The sequence below is a fragment of the Cucumis melo genome, chromosome 4 (assembly GCF_025177605.1).
Source record: "Cucumis melo cultivar AY chromosome 4, USDA_Cmelo_AY_1.0, whole genome shotgun sequence".
NCBI lineage: Eukaryota > Viridiplantae > Streptophyta > Magnoliopsida > Cucurbitales > Cucurbitaceae > Cucumis > Cucumis melo.
In genome coordinates this window covers 34,665,041-34,687,667 of record NC_066860.1, presented here as the reverse complement: position 1 = coordinate 34,687,667, position 22,627 = coordinate 34,665,041, and the positions used below count along the sequence as shown (strand labels likewise).

General features: G+C 35.0%; 2 protein-coding genes across 4 annotated transcripts; one reads left to right on the top strand and one right to left on the bottom strand.

Moving 5' to 3' along the window:
• The first annotated feature begins 4,477 nt into the window (after window positions 1-4,477).
• On the top strand, window positions 4,478-22,003 carry LOC103486245 (uncharacterized). Of its 3 annotated transcripts, XM_051084281.1 has the most exons (26): window positions 4,485-5,082; window positions 5,486-5,557; window positions 5,717-5,760; window positions 5,851-5,962; window positions 6,064-6,135; window positions 6,289-6,351; window positions 6,557-6,634; window positions 6,727-6,819; window positions 7,039-7,158; window positions 7,257-7,343; window positions 7,479-7,688; window positions 7,774-7,821; window positions 8,111-8,365; window positions 9,080-9,186; window positions 9,765-10,009; window positions 10,260-10,328; window positions 10,417-10,481; window positions 10,582-10,751; window positions 10,903-10,981; window positions 11,263-11,515; window positions 11,809-11,854; window positions 12,159-12,267; window positions 12,894-12,956; window positions 13,309-13,390; window positions 20,336-20,378; window positions 20,501-22,003. In XM_051084281.1, exons 1-24 carry the CDS (start codon window positions 4,732-4,734, stop codon window positions 13,387-13,389), a joined length of 2,892 nt encoding a protein of 963 aa, XP_050940238.1. In that variant the 5' UTR covers window positions 4,485-4,731; the 3' UTR covers window position 13,390; window positions 20,336-20,378; window positions 20,501-22,003. The 3 variants fall into 3 exon arrangements, 2 of the variants coding, with proteins under 2 accessions (XP_050940238.1, XP_008442350.1); XM_008444128.3 differs by lacking the exons at window positions 20,336-20,378; window positions 20,501-22,003 and adding an exon at window positions 13,495-13,838; XR_007820476.1 differs by lacking the exons at window positions 11,809-11,854; window positions 12,159-12,267; window positions 12,894-12,956; ... (1 more) ...; window positions 20,336-20,378; window positions 20,501-22,003 and having other exon boundaries at window positions 4,478-5,082; window positions 10,582-10,760; window positions 11,263-11,333.
• LOC103486247 (short-chain dehydrogenase reductase 2a) lies at window positions 20,960-22,378 on the bottom strand. The gene is made up of 2 exons (XM_008444129.3): window positions 22,085-22,378; window positions 20,960-21,988 (listed from the first exon to the last, which is right to left on the bottom strand). Exons 1-2 carry the CDS (start codon window positions 22,174-22,176, stop codon window positions 21,157-21,159), a joined length of 924 nt encoding a protein of 307 aa, XP_008442351.1. The 5' UTR covers window positions 22,177-22,378; the 3' UTR covers window positions 20,960-21,156.
• Between the last annotated feature and the right edge of the window lie 249 nt (window positions 22,379-22,627).

Sequence of the window (22,627 nt, the reverse complement as noted above, 5' to 3'; positions counted from 1 at the left end):
CCCAACAACAAAATTTAATTAAAATCTAACTCTACTTTAGCTTTTCCTTGAAATTGCATCCATCTTGTATCTATTATTCATGAAATGTACGAATGAATATTCCTCCAACAATAAAAATTAAAACTTTTTTCTTTTGAGTTTAATGTTAACATTGTAACATGTAATATAATTGATGAAATTGAAATTAATAGAGTAGAAGCGATTACCACTTACCAAATTTGGATAGATTTAATGTTCATAATTTATAAATAATGATGGAATTTTAGTCCTAGAAAAGAAAATACGTTTCATTTTATGAAAATTTCATATATTCATGTTGTCGCGTAAATATTTTAAGTTATTATGTTTTGTTATCCAATAACATTTGTTATTGATTTATTTAAAAAAGAATTAATCGTGCTTCTTTGGAAATTAGAAATGTAGAAATTAAAGTAAACATAGTTAAGAAAGAAGGTAAAATTAATAAAATGTATCCACATGTTTAAAAATGGAGAGAAATGTTGATTATATAAATTATGAAAAGGAAGGAAACGATGGATGGAGACAATTATTAAATAATTAAATATTCCTCATATATATATATATATATATATATATATATATATATATATATATATATATTAGATTCATAGGTACCCATTGCCGTCGCCATTGAGTTTTGTCGATGGGGAATAATATTATTATTATTCATGGTCTCATGCAATAACAACGATGCCTACTTATATATGATTATTGTGCTACTTTTTGTCACCTATATTTTCAATCTTCTTTTTCCCTTTCACTTCAATATATTTACATTCATATAATCTCTCTTTCTTTCTTTTTCTTTCATTTTTTTTTTTTAAAACTATATATTATTATTAATTACTAATTATATTGTCGTTTTTTTCTTTTTCTCTTTAGACCTCTCCCCTAACACTCTTTAATTGACTACTCAACTTTTGATATCATTCATCCAACCCTAGCTCTTCTTCTTGTCCATATTTAATTTTAGATATACTTTATATACTTTTCATATTTTATTTTTCTCACTTTCGATATTCAAAACATTGAATTTGTGAACATACTACTACTGTTACTCTTTTGACTTTCTATCGAATCAAAAGGTTTGTTACATATTACATCAATCATCGAATTATCTTAAATTCCAGTCTATATATACTTAATTTTAAAATTAAACTATTATTTAAATATAGTCAAAAACATAAAAGTTTTAAAAAGATTATGAAATGTTGAGTGGTAGGGCTGCTAGCTACCAAATTTAATTCTCTACCATCATAATATTAATTAATTTATAACTTTGAACTTTTTAATTATTCTTTTGAATTTATCATTGTTTGAGCTCCCCAATTTCATCACTTCATTTGAGCATAAATAAATGTTTCTTTTGTTTTAAGTCTAAAAATATTGTATTTTTCATCCATAATTAAAATTAAAACCAACCCAATCATCTTAGAGTAAGATGGGTTTAAGACGATTGAGTTGAGATGTTATTTAATACAATAATAAATCCAACCATAATTATCTTTATGTATATTGTGTTTTTGTGGACAACTTTTATTCATAGAGATATTTAATAGTGTTTGAGGTGGAATAGTGAATGTCCCCATTTAGCCCAAGAAGAAGAAGAAGAAGAAGAAGAAGAAGAAGAAGAAGAAGAAGAAGAAGAAGTTTGGTGTTTGGATGCAAATAGTGTATTTCACAGTGGAATTCCACGAGACAGATCGAGTTGAACAAAACCCTAAACCAAACAAATTAATCAATAATTAAGTGGAGGGCATTTAGTAGTGTTGTAATTAATAATAATTAATTTGGTGTTCGAGTTTGAAAACCATATCTACTTGACGTCGTCGTACAATTGAATTAACATACATATCTCTCCTAAAGAAATGATTGTTAAGTAAGTAATCTATGAGATTGTAGCTAATTAATTAACATCATAATATAATTAAGTGCTTATATATGTATTCTCAGGTACTAATTACAATTAATTATATTGGTTTAGCGTATAAGTGCGCCAATTTTTGCTTTTACACTCTTTCCCTTTAATGGCCACACCATTATATTATTCCATTCCATATGTCAAGTGGATCCATTTCCTAATTAATTATAATTAACTTCCTTTTCCCTTTATTAAATTCAACCATATACTTTAACTTCAATTAAGTTTAATTATATGTATTACCGACTAAATTTTTTTTAAAAAAAAAAAAAAATCTTGCATAAATAAATATTGTATTTAGTAGTATACTTCATTAATTACTTCTTCACAATATATGTGCATAGTTTCACATAATATTTTATCACATTTGCTTGCTTAATTAATTCCATTTTACAATGATTTCTTTTTTATTTAATATGTTTACGATTATTACCTCTTTATTTATCTATTAGATGGTTTCACTCATTTAACCTAAACACTTAAACAAATTTATAGTCCAACTTCTAAAGTCATAAACAAAAATTTGAAAACTACTACTTTTTTTTTTTTTTTTTGGCTTTTAAAATTTTGTTTGGTTACGTATTTTAGTAGAAAATAAAATAAAAAATAGATAATATATATATATACGTTGTCTTTTTAACATTTAAAACCCATAAAGTTTTAGGAGGCATGAATTATATTAATTATTTCAAAATTACTATACTTAACTCACAATTTGTTGGTAGTTCTCTTTTTAACAACTTGGATTTATTCTAATTTAATTTTAACATGACAAACAATAAAATAATTATAACAACTCTTTTCATTTATATTATATGTAACATTTCCGAACGTGACGTTATTGATTAAGCGTGGCCACTAGAAATGCATAATAAACACTTTTTCTTTTTTTCAAATTGTAAAATACGTTTTGGTTAGGTACACTTTTGCTTTTCAACTTACCACCAACACCAACCATCAATGTATATAACTTCTTTTTAAGCACATTGAAGATAATAACTAAGTTTGCATGAAAACTTTTTTTTAATCTATTTCTGTCTTTTTTGAATGAAAATTTTGAGGTGATTTCGTGTGGGATTTCAGATGAGAGAATATAATTGAGTATTATTGATGTATGGTAATGGTGGTTACCCAGGGCGATGAGCCGTGGACCGTTCCGATCACTTCCACCAAATAAATAAAGAAAGTGATATCATTTTCTTTTGTTCTCTGTTTCCCCATCTCTTTTTTTTCTTAGTGAAAAGTGAAATGATTTTCATGTGAGTGGCAAACATGATTTGCAATTCTGGTCTAATCACCCGGAAGACCCGTAATTATTTTACTATTATTTTTATTAAAAAAACAAAAAAAAAAATCACTAATTAATATTCTATATCTCTAGTCTCTATGATAGGCTTTTACAGATGGAAGAAAAAAAATTGTATGGTCTTATCCTTATTCTGCATCATAATTACGTCATGGGGGGGGGATAAATTCTCTCTTTAACTTCTGAAATGTGTTTCCCTCATATTCCAAACAGAGAAAAAATGTTTACCATTTTTATTTTTTCAAGAAAAAGTCAAAGAAGTACGCAAAATTTGGCTTTCAAAATCATAGAAAAGATATGTGTATATATATGGTCACACAATTCTATTTCTGTGGTTGTTAGCTCCGGATTGGCCGACACACTTGTTGTTGCTTTGTTAGGTGGCAGAAGTTGAACCATCCTTCATTTCCAAGCCCACATAAAACCCCACCATGGGCTTTACCCCTCTAAAGCCTCTTGACCTATAACTGCCCATACCGTAAGTAAGAGATGTTAAAGTTGGATTGGAGGACTGCTGAGGCCCAAATTAGTAACATCTTTCATATAATACAAACCAAAACGTTTTAATATAAACATAACAATCAAACCAAATATATTACACTACGAAATAAAAAAATAAAGATTAGTTGCAAATGTAGCAGTTATATTCAAAATAATCAAGTATATAACAACATGGTCTATCATTGATAGACCATGTAGCAAATATTGGTCTATCACTAGTAAACTATAATAGTCTATCAACGATAGAAATCTATCGCCGATAGACTTTGCTATATTTGAAGTTTTTTTAAAATATTGCTACATAGTTAGTAATTATTTTAAAAATTGCTATCTATTCTAATTACCCAAAAAGTAATATACAAATAAACCTAATAATGTTTATTTGTAATGTAATTTATGATGGGTAGCAATTTTTTAGAATGCTGCTATATAGTAGGTAATGAGTTTTGGGGTTGTATAATCTTTTCCTTTTTTTTTTTTTTTTTTTTATATTTGTTAAATTTCAAATTTGTTATAATAATATTATATCCATAAATACACATTATAGCATTCATACAATAATACTAAACAAATTTTTAAGACATAATTTAAAAACATTCCAAATATTATACTATAAAAGTTAATATAAATAGATATATATATATGATGGGATTTATTTGAATTGGTTTAAGTTAGAACCAAATTTTTAAAAAACCTGAAATCCAACTTTTATAAAATGAAAATGGTAAGCTTGGAAACAGACACTGAAAATGTCGATTGGGAGTCCAGGAGGTGGTTGTTTTGTCCATTAGTATTAATTTATGGCCGTCTGCCGGCTTCCTCAGCTCGAACTTGTGTTCTACTCTACACGACGAATACAAAGAATCAAACATCGCCTCACCTGCTTCTCTTATTCTATTTCCCTCCCTCCCTTCCTTTTAGCTTCAATTATGTCATGCTTTGACGTCGAAGAAGCCTGCGGTTATCGTCTTCTTCTCCTCCCATGGCGTATATAGCAAATTGTTCTTATTCTACCTGCCACCCATTAAGCGACGTCCTTAAACTGACACCTTCAACCTTTGCTCCAACACTCTCCTCCAGCTTCCTCAGATTGTCTCTGCAATCCAATAATCATACTCCCCCCCTTCACTCTCCCAAATTCCAACTCCCTCGCTCTGCTGCTAAAGTGCTGGCTAATAAGGACGTTGTAGCTGAAATGGCGGTAACAAGGACCGAGAGGGAGAAACAGAGTGAAAAATGTGGAGCGTTGAGAGTCGGGCTCATCTGTGGAGGTCCGTCTGCGGAACGTGGAATCTCTCTCAACTCCGCTAGATCAGTTCTTGATCACATACAGGTACGTTCCCATAAATAAATGCACAAGACTTATGTGTCGTAAGTATCGTTTGACTTGAGGGAATTGGAATGAGAATAGGAGTGGGAATGAGTATGCCATAAACATGTCTTTGTTTGATACAAGATTTTGTACCTTAAACTATTCCCATACAACATGAACTATGTCTAGCTAGGATGAAAGTTCATTTTCAAATTTCACTAAACAACTTACGTGAAGCGTATAATTCTATTAGGAAAATTGAAACATCGCTAGCGGATTTAGCACCTTTCTGCTTTTACTGTTCCCGATGTACTCTTCAAACTTGCGGTTACAATCGTTTTTATCGAGATTAGTGATCTGAGTCTACGATTTGCAGCTGCCATTAATTAGCTTTAACTTTCTGCATCGACTTTTTCTACTCTAGGGACATGATTTGCAAGTGAGCTGCTACTACATCGATTCAGAGTTGAATGCGTATGCAATATCTTCCGCTCAGGTACTAGGAACCTGCAGCCTTCCTTGGCATTTGATCTCTGCTTTTGCTTTGTTTGCTTTCGTACTTCTCATGCTTCTGAGTTTCTAACTCTGCTCAAACTCAAGAATGGGAACACAACATTTGCGTCCTGTATTCTAATTTTCTTTTTCTCATTCATAGGTCTATTCAAACACTCCGGCGGACTTTGATTTTAAACTTAAAAGGTAAGTTTAAATTATCTTTAATTGATTTTGTCAGTTTTTCTTTTGCAGGGAATTTAAGATGTTAAACTAATAAACTGTTCGTTTGTGAAGCCTTGCCCGCGGTTTCCGGTCTTTGACTGACTTTGCTGAGCACCTTTCTACTTCTGTGGACATAGTATTCCCTGTCATTCATGGTCGGTTTGGTGAAGATGGTGGAATCCAGGTCTAACTTGTAGTTCCCTCACAATGTGGATTTAGATTTACTTTGTTCCTCCTGTACGTTTAGAAATAAACAAATTATAAATGTTTGGCGATGTGTTTCAGGAACTTTTGGAAACGCATAACATTCCATTTGTTGGAACAGGTTCAACGGAGTCTTCACGTGCCTTTGACAAGGTAGGATGATCTACTCTTGGGGACTAGAGTACTCAGATATTAACTGGATTTAGTTAGTTGTTGACTTCTAGTATGTCAGAGTTTTATGCACGCACTGTAAAAGCTGTCTCCTGAAACTATTGCTAACCTGTTGTTTCCCTTGGTAATTGGTAGTATGACGCCTCCTTGGAGCTCGATAGACTTGGATTCATAACTGTGCCTAATTTTCTTGTACAGGTAGTTTTTCAACAATCCTCATTTTTCTTCACAGTTTAGTATCAGGCTATCAGCCTACTTCAATGGTCTTCAATTAAGGTCCTTTGTGTGTGTTTGGAAAATAAGATTCTTAAGATCTAGTTTATGTTGGTTTAACTTTAAAGTTTAGACCTTACATGTCTATCCTTTATTATTCTAATATTCCAATTCATGGAATGAGGTTCAGGCTGGCAGTGTAAGTGAAACTGAGCTATCAAAATGGTTTGTGAGTAATCAGCTAGATCTTAGCTCAGGAAAAGTTGTGGTAAGTAATTCACTTACTGTGGAATCTGTCTATGGTGGGACTGTAAAATTTGTACTCTAGAATATTAGTTATCTTCTTCTAATGTCAATCAGGTAAAACCAGCAAGGGCAGGATCAAGCATAGGCGTGTCGGTTGCATATGGAGTGGTGGATTCGCTTAAAAAGGCGAATGAGATTATTTCAGAGGTACTATGACATTTACTTATCCTTTGTGCTGATGCAGAGCATGAAATTGTTCGTCCTTGACAACACATTGCTTTGAAGATCACATTTTTCTCAATCGCCTAGTAATGCTAAATATTGTATAATAGCTCAAATAGAAGTTGATAATGTGATTCTATTAACACGTGAATCAAAGTGTTCGTATCTCAACTTCATAAAACGTGCACCATTTATCTTCTATAGGAGATTGATGATAAAGTCCTTGTTGAAGTATTTCTTGAAGGAGGCAGTGAGTTCACTGCAATTGTCCTTGATGTGGGATCTGGTTCTGTTTGTCATCCGGTTGTACTACTACCAACAGAAGTATATTTTCTTTTCTGAAAATATGTTTCTTGATTTGTTTTCTCCTGATGTGATATACCGCATCTTAAAACTTCTTCTCTTCTTTTTCTTTAAATTAGGTTGAAATTCAGTCCCGTGATGTGGCTGATGCGGGAGAGAAGGATGCAATTTTCAACTACCGGAGGAAATATCTCCCCACCCAGCAGGTACACCGATGGTGTGGTGCCACTTATACTTGCATGTCTGCTATGTCTATTCTGGAATTTACTAGTTTCAGTTCTAACTCTACTAGTAATTATATTCATTTTCAAATCAATGATGAGTCTGCATTTATAAAACAGGTCGCATATCATACTCCTCCTCGTTTCCCTATTGATGTAATAGAAACCATCCGTGAAGGAGCATCTTTACTCTTCAAAGGACTTGGTCTCTGTGATTTTGCTCGGATTGATGGGTGGTATTTGCCTAGTTTCTCTCATGAATCTTCATGCTCCACGGGGAAGTTTGGAAAGACTGAATCTGGCACAGTAGTCTATACCGACATAAATTTGGTAATGGTGTTTTCTTTAAGCTGATAGTTACGATTTAGAAGTATAATTCTTCAATAATTCCAATTAATCCTATTTATATACGCAGATTAGTGGGATGGAACAAACCAGTTTTTTGTTTCAGCAAGCCTCAAAGGTAATTCAAATACGCTTGCTTTAAAATGTTATTTTGTCCAAGGAATATTGCTGGAGGATAATAGAATATTCCTTGTGTACTGGCTGTAGGGCTTTCTGCAACTATGGCAAAAATCTCACGTTGTTCTTTTGGTTAGAGTAATACACATCAATATTTAATAGTTAGTGGCAGAGCCTCTAGTTGTTATTCTCATCTTCCTTTGCTAGAGCTTCTTTCTCCCATTTCTCATATCTGTTCAATTTCAAAACCATATACGTTATATCATTAAGTCTAATATACTCATTTCCAGGTTGGTTTTTCTCACTCAAATATTCTTCGGAGCATTATTTACCATGCTTGCTTGCGGTATCCCAGTCTAGGATCATTGGACTGCATTTCTGGAAATGTGCCTAGAAGATCAATCTCCTCTCAATGTAGTCAAGCATATTCTACCCATGAAAGCATTCGGAAAGTTTTTGTTATTTTTGGAGGAGACACATCAGAACGTCAAGTCTCTCTTATGAGTGGAACAAATGTTTGGCTTAATCTGCAAGCATTTGATGAGGTAAGTTACCCCAATTTTTGCCTAGATCTTGGAATCTAAATGTTTAAATATGTAATAGTTGAAAGGGCAGGTGCTCAAACTTGAGATCTGATTTAATTACTTTTCAATATTATATCCTGTCTATTCCTCCCGTGATTTTGAAGCCAATCACCAAGTTTGAGTATACAATTATGCAATGATGAACAATTGCTGATCTTTTCCGGGTTTATATACTACTTTGATCCACACTTTTGGCTTTAGTTCATTTTGGTCCCTATACTTTCGAAATGTTCACTTTGGTTCTTTTTATCTTAAAAAATATTGAACTAAAATAGTATTTAAAACCCAAAGATTACAGGGACCAAAACAAACCCAAGTCAAAAGTACTTGGAACCAAAATGGTTTTTTTTTTCCCTCCTCCTCTCTCTCTCTAAAACACATAGATTCCTTCATTTTTTATGAAATTACAAAATAATAGCAACCCCAGCTCCAGAAGAATCACACAAACCACTCTATTGATGATCAAATGTTCTGTATCAACCCAAGGTAACTGCCAAAATTGCTCATCTCATCAAGAGTTATTGGTTGCCATTATAAAAGTTTTCAGATGTTGGTTTCTGTCCGAAGTGATGGATTGATTCAAAACCTCCAATGCAAAGTTTTACTTCATTGATGGTTTATTTCTGTGTGCATCTTTTTCCCTATTTTAGTCTGAGAATAATTTTATGGCTACAGCTTGAAGTAACTCCATGTTTACTTGCCCCATCTATTGAGCAAGCATCTAGTGTGGATTTGGACAAAAATGAAGCTGACTTGACCTCCAGAACGGTTTGGTCATTGCCGTAAGTTCTGACTCTAGTGAATTTATGAATCTTTATCATTCTTATTGGGACAATGTGAAAGGAGGATTATAACCTTAGATAAAAAATTATCTACTTTTGAAATTTACAACTATTTCTCAGGCATGTAAGTACTAAGTGACAGTAACCGTGTCTATGACGACCATTTTAAAGAACCATGGCCTTAAAATATTTAACATTTCTTCGACCTTACTTGAACAGGGTCAAGGTTGTAGAACCTTCTCCTTGATTTCTAAAAAAAGGTTTTAACATTTCTTTTGACTATTTATTTTATACTTATTTAATTAATTTTTTGAAAGCCAAATTGTCAAAACACTTACCTAAATGCAAGGTACAAAACATTTAAACGCCAGTTGGCATCCAAATATCTTATTATCCTGTAAATGAAGAGACCTCTTAGACATTTAACGTTTTTTTCCCTTCATTTTGGCATGTATCATCCCCATCATTTTAATTGAGGGGTCTACAACAGAAACAATGTCTAGAAAATATTCAGCAACGTCCACTCAGGCAGCTAGCCTTTTTAAATTATTCTTTGACATGATTTTTTTTCTACGCAGTTACTCACTTGTGCTGAGACACACCACGGAGGAAGTTCTTGCTGCATGCATTGAGGCCATTGAACCAACTCGCGCAGCATTAACATCTCATCTGCGTGAGCTAGTGGTGAATGATCTGGAAGAAGGACTGAAGAAGCATAGTTGGTTTGCAGGATTTGATATCAAAGATGAATTACCTGTGAGATTTTCCTTGGAGCAGTGGATCGAGAAAGCGAAGGAAGTTGATGCAACAGTCTTTATAGCAGGTGTTGTTTCTAACTGCCAGGTGCCATACTTAGCACCTTCGTATATGTTGTTTCTAACCACCAGGTTCCAATTCTCGGCATGGTCTCCTCTTCTCCTTCATATGAGAGAAATTCTAACGGCATCAGGAAACTCATTAATGTCTGTCCCTAGCAGGATAGAACCTTGGAATTTGAATAACAGTGCAGCCAAGTTAGAAAACAATAGCATAATTTTTCTGTGCGTTTGACTTTTATCTTGTGAACATGATAGTGCATGGAGGCATCGGTGAAGATGGCACGCTTCAATCGCTGTTAGAGGCCAAAGGAGTTCCTTATACAGGTTTGCCAAAAATCAACATTCGTTAAAGAGGACCACCAGTAGTTGTGCTTTCCCTTTTACACTTCTTATTTCATTTTCTCAACTGAAGGTCCCGGAGTGGCAGCCTCTAACATATGTATGGACAAAGTATCAACATCGTTGGCTCTAAATCATGTATGTTAACCATCTAATTGTTATTTTTAAAGAGATCAGATTTGTTATAATGGATAAAACCAGCATATATTCTGTTTTCACAAATTATCTTTATGAATAGCTTTCGGACTTCGGTGTACTTACCATTAAAAAGGATGTGAGGAAGAAAGATGATCTCTTGCGTTTCCCTATATTAAATGTATGGCGTGACTTAACCTGCAAGCTTCAGTGTCAATCGTTATGTGTTAAACCAGCTAGAGATGGTTGCTCAACCGGGGTTGCGAGACTATGGTAAAAGATGTAACATACTGTCGTCTCTTCGCTTTCTCTAAAAATTTGATTAACCATTTGAAATATAGAAAAAATTCGCTATTGTGTATATCAAATTATACTCAAAAGCCATTTTTGCATTTACTTCCATTTGATTTATTTCTTCATGCAGCTGCGCTGATGACCTTGCAGTGTATGTGAAAGCATTGGAGGACTGCCTCGTTAGAATTCCTTCTAATAGTTTGTCAAAGGTACAAATAGTTATGTTCATCTCTAGGAATTTTTCTCCATGCAAGGTTATCCGAAACCAAAAGGACAACACGTTTTCCTGTTTGAGTGCAGTAGACTATCTTACAGAAATAATAGACATCCGGCATTGAAAAGCAGTTTGTGCCTTAGGGTAGCTATACGAAATGTTAACAATTAGTCGCTGTTAAATATGCCTCTTTTCCTTATAAGTCGGTTTTCGCTTATATTGTTGTTTTCATATTTTATGTTAGTGTTAAGTTATAATGCCATTTTTGAATTATAGGCACATGGCATGATTGAAATGCCAAAACCACCTCCAGAGCTTTTGATTTTTGAACCTTTTATCGAGACCGATGAGATAATTGTTTCATCCAAAACTATCGATGCGTCTGAAAGACTTTTGTGGAAAGGTCAGAGTAGATGGGTGGAAATCACTGTAGGTGTTGTGGGAACACGTGGATCAATGCACTCATTGAGTCCTAGTGTCACCGTCAAGGAAAGTGGGGATATATTATCTCTTGAGGAGAAATTCCAAGGTGATCCATTTTTCCTTTCAGACCAAGATGGAATTCTAATATTTATTTGTAGTTCTGTTGAATTGGGTCTATACAGATTACAGGCTGTGCATTATTGCGCTATTGCCTGACCCCTGTCTGTGAGGGTGTCAAGGAAATATTTATCAGAAAAAAGTAAAAATTGCTTAGGTTAATAAACGCCAAGTAATTAAACATGGCGGGATGCACTTTCAGCATGTGATAGAGAGCTATAGATACTTGATTCCTTAACTTTAGTTTCTTGAAGTGGTCAATGACATATGCCTAATTGACAGGTGGGACCGGCATCAATTTAACTCCACCACCATTATCGATTATTAGGTTTGTGGCGATACTTCATTCTTTAACAGGGCCTCGTTTTAGTTATTGAACTAGAGTAGCTTGTTCTATCTAATGAGTAGCTACTTTATTTTTTTTTATACAACATTAGTTTCTACTATTCAGTTCTATTTCATATAATCATATTAGATGCAATCTTCAGCTGCTTCCTCAATTGAACTTTGAAAGCATAAAATTTCTCCTGTCTGTGAGAAATATTTGTTTAATATTTAAACACTACATCAAGTTGCTTTTCGGTTTTCCCTTTTACACTGTGTATTTACGAAGGTTTTTCTTTCTGCGTAAGTAATGAATCGCTGGGGAAGTGTAAACAACATATTGAACTGATTGCAAACGCACTACAGCTGGAAGGATTTTCCCGAATTGATGCATTTGTAGATGTTGATAGTGGAAAGGTAATTCATATGATGTTTTCTCCTTACATGGCTTTTTCCATTAGCCAAATTGTCCCAACAAGACAATATCGAATCGTTTAAGATTTATAATACATCAAGCCTTACGGGAGGGTACTTTGCTTTCTCGTTAACCAGAATATCCTACACATTTTCTCATAAAAACAAGTATGCCATGCTCTTATTTGTTAACAAACCCTCAAGGATGCTTGTCCAAGTATTTTAGGAACTTAATCAAAAGATTTTGAAACAAAAAGTCTCTTTTTGAGTTTAGGCATATTGGAATGCCGTGAATTCATGATGCTACAAGAAACCAAGTATGGGGTTTGGGGACGGCACGCCCTAGTTATTGAGCTCTTCAGTTTTCATGTACAACTTTTATATATAAATATATAGTTATTTACGATTATGATCTTAGAGTTTAAAAAAGTGTAATTTATAAATTACAATTTTGTATTCAGAAACATTGCAATAATATTATTTTTTCCAATTCTGTGGACTAACTAACATTTATTTGTGTATCAATCTCTCTTTACGCATATAGTCTTTTTTTGTTGATTTCGTAACAAATATTGATGATATTTTTAAGTGTCATATTTGCTAACACCAATTGCGGTTGCTGTTCTTAGGTTCTAGTTATTGAAGTTAATACAGTCCCTGGAATGACACCTTCCACAGTTCTCATCCACCAGGTAAGCATTAGATTGATGCATTATTTTTCTTTAAGGATTCATGTTCTGTCAGTCGTAGAACAATCAATATTTTTGGAACACGCGACCCCTTTATATTCCAATTTTAATTATTTGACGTGTTCTTTTATTATGATCTAGGCTATCATTATATTATAGTTTCTGGTGTAAAAAAAGAAAAACTTGGAAAAGAGTCCTTGAAATATCAGAACTTGGAAACAAGAAATTTAATTTGGAGTTGATCCCCAACATCATTTATGCCGATTTTAGCGCAACCATGATGCATGCAAACATAGAGCGTCTTCCTCCCAACTTCTGAATGCTAAATAATCATGTGTCGTTCATGCACGCACAGGCACTTGCGGAGACACCACCTGTATACCCCCACCAGTTCTTTCGCAGATTGCTTGATTTGGCATTGGAGAGGTCAACATAAAGTATGGCCATTACTCATGATATTTAAATGCTCTGATTCAATAAATTCCTTTCTAGTCCATGCTTTTTCCTTTATTCCCTCTCTTTATCTTTACTTCGGAAAAAGGGGCCTGCGAACGTATTGATGAAATAAGATTGAAAGAAGCATATGAAATACCACCCACGCCTTCCAAAAACGGACCATGCCAGAGACTTGCCATTCTCAATTTAATTCATTCTCATATGTTGTAACAAAGGATAAGGCGACTCTACGTATTCTGGGCCCCCATATCTTTGGCCTATTTGAGCTTTCTGGTGGCATGCACGTCTGTTCTTGAATGAAGGCATGATTTTCTTGCCATAGGATTCCCCAACATTTATTGTATTTATTGTCCTCCTGAAGGTTGTCAATGGACCCTTTCCCTCAACTTGCAAAAATTCTAAATGATGAAAACGTCTTCTCTTCTGGTATTCTGATTGGTCCGGATGCGTTAAGTTATATATCTAAATGATTTTATTTTTAAAGGCGTTGGGAATCTTATGATGGTTAGCTAGTCTAGCCTGCTGCTACATGGATCTATCTAAAATTAAAACATCCCAAAGTCTAAAGTTCATCTACTGCCCAAAGTGACTTCACATTTTATTTAGTTCATTAGCACAATCATTTTATTTGGGCAAAGTTCAAAACCATCGCAAACAGTAGTGCTTCGTGGCTCGTATCCCAAAATGCTCATACGCTGGTGTTTTGACCTTGACTCTCACTATCATCATCCTAGGACTAACCAAAAATGATAAACCTCAACCTTAAAGTAAGATTGATTTAAATTCAAATCAAAGAGATGCGATTGTGGATTCCAGGGATTGTCTAGTTTTTTTCCCGTTTTTTTTTTCTTCTGAAATTGTCAAGTTTTCGGAACTTGTATTTTTTTTTTTTTTTTTTGAGTACGTAGATTATCCCTCTTATTACTTCTCTTTCCAACATTTACAAACAAATTTTTAGCGAGAATGTTTAAGGATGGCTAAGGAATATCAGCGTCTATGGCCAATGATACTTGCAGACTTGGTGAAGACTTGTAACTTGTAAGTGGTCGAGTGGTATAAGCCACGTTTGGTCGCAAGGATTTTCAAATACTAAGTTAGTAGTTTTGAAAAAAGAGGTAAATCTAATAACGGTTAAGTTGATCCTTAGTCCACGTTCAACCCACCAAACTTGACCCGACCACCCACATCACATCATCCACCGTCACGACTTGATAGAATGCACAAACAGTGGTTCAAATGGGAAGCATATACATATATTTGGTAGGGAAATTCTGGGCAGAATGGTAAACCATACAGCCCCAACAATTTAACAGAAAACTAAGCAAAACCACATAGAACTTAGTTAGATGCCAAATCATTCCCAAGGCAATTGTTATCAATAAACCCCCCGTCTTCACCAATTGGAATTATCAACCATTCATCTGCAAGCGAGGTGTGGTCGCTCGCTTCTAGAAACAGTGCTTCTCCACTTTCCAAGCCATCCTGACACTGAGTCAACACCATTGAACTCATCCCTACCGCACTTCCAATCCTTGCATTTTCATACTCCGTTTCGTTGCTGCTATTAACATCCAAAGCCTTCAAAAATCCAAGCCACCAGGCGTAAGAAGCTTGCCCATCCCCCCATTCAAAAATTTCCTGCTCTTCCATTGGCGCCACTGGCGAACGCACCACAGAAGGTTCTGTGGTTGACCATGTCGGTTGAGGAACTGGCATAGACTCCATTATCGAATAGCAAAAATGCTGCGAACCTGAGACTATGGGCTTTTTCTCAAACTGAAAGACATAGCAGCCACTGGGTTCAGCCATAGAAGTCGTCGTGGGAAACGTAGATGACAACGATGATCTATGAAGTTGCAAAGCTTCAGCTATCTGTCTTCTAGCCTCCGCCATATTGATTACAGCTTCCGTTGGAACCTTTCTAGTGTGGGACCTTCTTTTCGTAGGCTTTCGGGGAAAACTTGTTCTCTGCGACATCGTGGGTTCAAAATAGCGGTTTGAATTGAAAGGAAATTCATTTCGGCATGGCCATGACCATGAGTGAACCAGAAAAGATATGGAATTTAAAGGATAAAGACCGAGAGGAAAATAACGTACAAGTATTTGCGAGCCGGAGGGAAGGGAGGGATGGGGTGTTTGTTTTAAGACTTAAGAGAGAGTCAGAAACAGTAACATGTAAAGCGACACGTGGGGTACCAAATGGGACACATCAAATCTGACTTTTAAAGTTGAGAGTCATTGTCTCTTCAAACTTTAAAGTGTGTCTGAAAAATGGGGCTAAAGAGCTAAATCGTACTCTACTGACCTTTTGCCTTTAATGGAGGATGACGATTCTGCAAGAAACGCCTGTGGCTTCGAACCCGAATCCCACAGCACTGTGTGAGTTTGGAATGCCAATTCTTCCAAGTGTAATCTTAACTTCTTAACCACCTCTTTCCACTCCACCGCCGTTTCGCATTTGGATTGGATTCACTGCAATAAGCAACAAGACGCCATCTAATTTCCAAAATTTGTCCTGATTTTTTTTTCTTTTCCAGTAACAGTACTGAAAGTGATAGTCCCCAACAATTGAAATCATTGGTTGGTTCCCGTTGAACGCAACTGGAATTATAGCGGGCTTAGTTTTATTTTGTTTAATTATAGAGAAGATTCAAAATTTTATCTCATAAGTTGAAACCTCCTAAATTTGAGACATAAACATACTTCAAGACATAGAATCGCTTGGATCCTGCATTTTAAGTATTAGTAACAGTAACATTTACCCCTAATATTCTACCTTCTTTTGTGGTGTGTATTTTATTTAACCAAATTTAAGATGTTCAAATAATTGGCCTGCAAGCTAGCGTGCTTAATTATGATTAACTAAAAAGGCCAAGAAAAAAATCACTAGAAGCTTAACTAATCAAAGGTATTGATTTTACCGTGACAATTGAGATGAACCAAGCATAGGATAGATATTTATTAGTTATTATTCAATGACAAATACTCGAGACTGTAAGATATGATATTACTTTATTTTGAAATTTCATGTTCTTTTTAGAAATCATGAATATTTATGGAAAAAAGTTAAATTATACAAAATGCTCTAGAGTGTTATAATTGTGCCCTGCATTGGATGATGGTGATTTGTAAAATAGTTATATTTCGCAATGGTTTCCATTAAATAATTTTAGAACTTATAGGTTAAAATGATACTTCTAAAATCACAAGGAATAAATTAAAAATCTTCTCTAGAAATTTTTCGTATTTGTACTTCTTTAATAAATTCTCCATAGTTTCAGACAGAAATCGATGGTTAACAACTACAAACATGAATATGAGTGAGAATGAAACATGGATTCTAGGACATAAAAGTATATTTAAAATAATTTAAAATTATTACCTATATCAATAAGTTGTAAATTTCTTTCCAATGGATCAATCATAGTAACTCCAAAGTTAAGTTAAGCATGATTAACTTGGAGCAATTGTATGTCGGGTGATCTTATGATGATTTTTCTAGGATGCATGTAAATGAAGACAAAAACACATGCTGAAAAAAAAACCCAATAGCAAGTCAATCAGTTGTCGAATTCAGATTCCAAATCTTGGACCTGAAGTGTTATAGTCTCTTAAACATGTTTCAAATTTGTTTAGAAGAGGAACCATCCACTAATGGGTCAAAATCAACGTATAAGGATAAGATCAATGAGTTTTAGAAGAAAGTGAACAAGTGAAAGGAAAGATTCCAATAAATGAAAGTTTATATGTAGTTGAAGAGATGATGTTGTATTTCCCTCTTGGTTCAATACCTTTTGTGGAATAAAATAGTAGTGAATTTGAATATGCTTGGTACAAACATGAAACATTTGATTTTTGGAAAGATCGATGGGACTTCCATTATCATAGAACAAAAATGAAATCAGTAACTTCGGTGACTATTAAACATTTTGAAGAAGTGGAATAAGCAAACTCATGGGAAGCAAAAGTGGCTTGAACGTATTCAACCCTCTTTGTACTTGATAATGCTATTGGAACTCGCTTCTTTTTGTACCAAGAAGTACTTGTTGAATAAATATTTAAAAGTAGCCTGAGATGGAGCTTCGACTATCATTGATATTTCCATCCCTATCAAAATCAACAAAACCCTTTTGTGGAGAGAGTCCTGTTTAAGTTTAACGAGTATTTACACTTGATATTTCCTATCCAACTAGACTTGGCCGGACCCTGTAAGTAACTTCATAATTTAATGTATCTTTCACATGCCTCAAAATACGTTTTGCAACAGTCTAAGAGCAACACAAGTTTGCAACCTTGACTTGGAAAATTATATCTGCTGGGCAAGTATGGTTTGGATGCGGCAACTGTATTTCAAGATTTTGTCAATTCAGCTTAATCTGGAAATCTAGATCAGTAAATACACTCCATCACAAGATATTGTATCAATATTGTTCTTAACAACTGTTTTGGTTGCAGCAAAAAGCAAGCTATCCAACGTTGAATGTGTTTCGGCTACAACTGTGTGTTGATAACACTTCAATTATGCTATTTTATATCTCTTAATCCGTGCTGATTTCGTTATACTCATAAGGTTATGATCGAGAAATTTGGAGTTATTTAGAGTAGCATGGAAGAATGTGGTTCAAAATAAAGCTAATTTGACATAAATTAAGCAACAGAATTATGAAACAGGGAGTCTTAAGGCAATAGATTGTCTGAATGTTGAGATTTTTCAATTGATGCAAGTTTCTCTAGTTCGGTACGTGCGAGCCTGGATATTATTGCTGTTCCTTTCAAATTCTAATTAATTAAATAAGGTGGTGATATGGGTGATGGTAATAAACTTTAACTTACGTACACACCGACTGATTTAGAAGAATCTTGTGATTAGTTTTAGTTAGTGTTAGTCAATGTGAATGGCAGTGCAGTCCACGTGGGTGGCTCATTGTTTGGTCTACAGGTTTTCCAAGGACTTTTGGCGTAGCGTAGTTGATTGGATCTTGAGTCAAGTTCCCTGTTTGCGTAACGCGAAAGCAAAAGAAAATGATAAGACTTGGCTATCAGTTTCTACGGTGCGGTGCCTAAAAAATCTCTCTCTCGCTATTCCTCCCATTTTTCTCCTGCCCACTAATATACAAATTCAATTCATTTTCGATTTGTTCCAAACAATAATACTATAATTATGCCACCTAATTTCACGCCGTCCTTCTCCCAACTTGCTGGGCTTGTTTAATTAATTAATAAGCTAATCTGATCTCTTTTTGTTTGATTAATCCATTTTATTTAATTAGAATTTAACTCTTATTTTGGAGGGAAAGTGTGAGGATTGAATCTTGATTTTTGGTGGTAGAATATGTATTGTGCGTTGATACCAGAACCGAAAAACCTGACCCAAAGGAAAAATTAGAAGTAGCATTTTCTTCCAAACCAAAGTTGAGATCGGACTCAAAGGAAGTGGAAAAGTTTGAGTTGATATTTGAATTTTCAGTGGGTCAAAATTCAAAAATTCTGGAGAGGGATGGGGAATTTATTACTAAAGCTGCCTCAAAAACATTGATAGTGCACTTGGAAGAATTAAGAAGCAAGAACTTGGGCTTGCATTTAGGACTTTTTACAACTTGCAAATCTTTCCAACAAAACAGGTTGTCTTTATCAAGAGCAATACTTTGGTTTGGGGCATTTCATGATGAAATTTCTTTGTACAGCCCACTTATATCCAAAAAAAAAGAAAAAAAAAAAAAGGAAAAGAAATTGTAGTTTAAATTGACGAGAATTTGGTGGACTCATCACCTGGACTTTTCCACTCAGCAAATACAAATACCAAAATCATAAATGTATTTATTTATCCATGTTCTTAATGGTAAATTGGTCAAATAAATGATCGAATAGACTAATGTCTCCCTCCAGATTGTTCTGAAAAAGGCATGTTTCTACCCTCTCTCCCACACCAAATTTGGCATTTAACATAATAATATAATGTTAATTCTTTCTTTTTTCTCTCATTTTGCTGTACTACTTCCTGTTTGTTTGTGCACTCGAAAAATGCTGCCCAAGGATGGTCTGGCCTGGGTTATAAAGGTTGAGGAATATTATTTTATTATGTATTGTCACTGGTCATTTATCATTTGTTTTTTTGACTAGTTGTTCAAAACGGAGTATGATTAATGGTAGATGTTAATGTTTGTAAGAACCATCGTCTACTTTACTTGTTATTTTAATGTTTGTGTGTATTGATAAAAAGAGTATTATACTTGGAAGTTCTGGCTGGCATCTCTGACCTTTTCCTTTTCCTCTCCTTTACATCTCTCTAACCCCACCCTGACCTTCTCTCGCTCCTACCTTTTCCTTCTTTCTATTTTGCTTTCTTTTCTTTTCAATATTAAACTCCCAATGAGGAGCTTTTGTTTGTTACCTTTTCCAAGGAAACACCAAATGTCCTTCCAATCCTCACAGGGCTCTCTCTTTCTCCATTTTGCCTCTCCTTTACTTTTCATCTTTCCCCCATTTTTATATTAGTTTTTTTGGTGAAAAATTCCTGCTAGTCTATAATCTGAAAGTAAACTTTGTTGAACATATTGTGTCAAGTATTTAGATATTATGGTTTGAATTTTCCACTTCTATTGTACAGAAAAATAAAATTGTCTAAATAAAACATGTTCCCTTCCTACTACGTGATTCACCTGAACTCCAAAAGTCAAAGGAAAAGCTAAAAGGTATGTACAGCACATAGCATTGAAGAAAAAGAAAATACTACAAAAACTAAACCCAAAATTTCCTTTGGTAGAGTCGTAGGCTACCGAATCCTTTGTATGCCAATTACGACCTTTCACTTTCACTTTTATTCTATTTATATTTTTGGCATTTGGTTTGGCCCCCACTTTTATTTCAATTGAAGGGAATGGCTTTGACAATTTGGGGAAAAATTCATACTCATGATTTGTGAACAGATTCTCAAGGGAACTCAAGAATGAGCTAAGGACAATAATTCATGTACGTGTTCTATTATTGTACTACAAAAATTGTAGTTATTTTCTTGGAAGATAAATTATTATCTTGGAAGGTTTTATCCTCCTTGTTGATTAGGGAATTGAAGTTGGTTGTTGTTTTGTCAGATTGGAAGTCGCTGGTTGATATGCTTAACCAGTCTCTGGTGTTTGTGTTATGGAAAGTATGCTCGACAGCGGAAAAGAAAAATTAGCATTAGGCTTTTATGTTTCCAAAAAGTAAACGTGAATTGAGGTTTGCGTAGGGGATGACATGTGCACCCAATATCAACCTCTCCTCTTGGTTTCCTTGGCCTCAAGACTCAAAGTCCTTTTTGTGAAAATTTTAAATTTAAATCCCATTGATGGACTTCGTGGAATCATACCTAACATAATAAGTTTTTCTCTAAATTAAATTGAATCATTGACCTCTAAAGGCACCGAAACAAATAGAAATTCTTACTAGATTAGTGAAACGTCAGCCTCAACGACAAATTAGACAATTAATGAACAAGATCCCCACCAATGTAATTCTTCCCAATCAATAAATTCAGTCCCTGAATAGAATAATTCAGAATAGAATAGAGGTAGAACAACTAACTAATATTTGCATATTCATTCATCTATTGTACTACTTCAAATAGTTATAGAACAAACAAAACAACGATTAAAAAAATTAAAAAAAAAAAAAAAAAAGAATAATAATAACAATTAATCCTACTCCAAAACTACCAATCAACAGGCATATCATCAATACCTGGAGAGAGAAAAAAATAAAGAAAAGTTTACAATCCAATACAATTCGTAGAAGTGGTAATTCCACCATCGACGACAAGATTATGACCACTGATGTACTTGGATTCATCACTGGCGAGATAAAGCGCGGCTTGGGCTATGTCCTTCGGCCTCAATGTGGGGCCCTTCAGATTGGCCAGACCCCTAACGAACTCCTCCATCTTGTCCACCTCAGCCGCCGAAGGAACCCCATAGTTCATACATTGGTCCTCCTCCTCCACGTCGGCTCTCCACGCGTTGACGAGCATCGACGTCGCAACTCCGAATGGAGAAATGCAGTTCACACGTATGCCGTGCCGGCCTAGCTCGCAGGCTGTGTTCTTGGTGAGTCCGACGATGGCGTGTTTAGATGCGGTGTACGCGTGTGGGCCAAGGCCTCCCAAGACGCCTGCCACGCTGGCGGTGGAGATTATGCATCCGGTGGCTCTGGGGATCATGACGCGCGCGGCGTGCTTGATCCCCAAGGCTACGCCCTTGACATTCACTCTCATGACGCGCTCGAACTCGTCGGGGTCAAAGTCAAGGATGCTCTTGTGGGACTTGGATTGGCTGCCAAGCACACCGGCGTTGTTGAATATGATGTCCACATGCCCGTGAAGGCAGACGGTGGTGCTGACTAGCCTCTCCACGTCATCCTCGGAGCTGACGTCACAGTGGACGAAGGATACTGGGGATGGAGAAAGAGTGTCGGCCAAAGCCTGGCCCAGGATATCCTCCACATCCGCGATTACTACTTTGGCTCCGTGTTTGGCGAATAGCCTAACTGTAGCTTCTCCGATTCCCTTAGCGCCGCCGGTCACGATGGCCACTTTCCCCTCCAGTCTAAAGTAACCAAAAGCTAAAAACATTATTGTGATGTTTTTAAAATGAAATAAAGATTTACATTATAAGTCACAAATAATGAATGAAAAATCGTACCTTTTGTGGAATGGTGGAGGGGAGTTATTGTCTCTAGCCAAGAGGTGAATATTGGACTGAAGGGATTGTTCGGGGAGCACTTGGGCAGTCATTGTATGGGTGTACAGAGAGAGTGTTAAGTGTTAATAGAAAGAAAGGATATATAGGAAGAAAGAAAGGATATATAGGAAGAAAGAAAGGATATATAGGAAGAATTAGGAGAGTAGTAGTGGTGGGGGATGGGGGATGGGGGAGAGAAATGAAAATGGGTATTTATAGGAAGAGGAATTTGTGATGTTGGTGACTGTATTTTGTGTCCTGTGAGTTGGGGCTTTGGCTTCCAATTTCAACGAAGCTTCTGATTTTTGTTTTTGTTTTTGTTTTTTTTTCTTCTTCTTCTTCTTCTTTTATTGTCCTTCCAAAAAAATTTGTTGGTAAAACATTATATAATATAATATAGTATAGTATAGGTGGTCCATCTATTTCGTTGAGATCAAACAATTTGATGTTTGAGACAATGATATCCCTCCGTATTGATTTGTTCCCATTCTTTTCATAAATTAG

Coding starts and splice junctions, on each gene's coding strand:
- LOC103486245 (XM_051084281.1), top strand. CDS start 4,732: ATGGCGTATATAGCAAATTGTTCTTATTCTACCTGCCACCCATTAAGC. Junction 5,558..5,716: donor ATGCAATATCTTCCGCTCAG/GTACTAGGAACC, acceptor TCTCATTCATAG/GTCTATTCAAACACTCCGGC. Junction 10,752..10,902: donor ACCGGGGTTGCGAGACTATG/GTAAAAGATGTA, acceptor TTCTTCATGCAG/CTGCGCTGATGACCTTGCAG.
- LOC103486247 (XM_008444129.3), bottom strand. CDS start 22,176: ATGACTGCCCAAGTGCTCCCCGAACAATCCCTTCAGTCCAATATTCAC. Junction 21,989..22,084: donor CCTCCACCATTCCACAAAAG/GTACGATTTTTC, acceptor TGGTTACTTTAG/ACTGGAGGGGAAAGTGGCCA.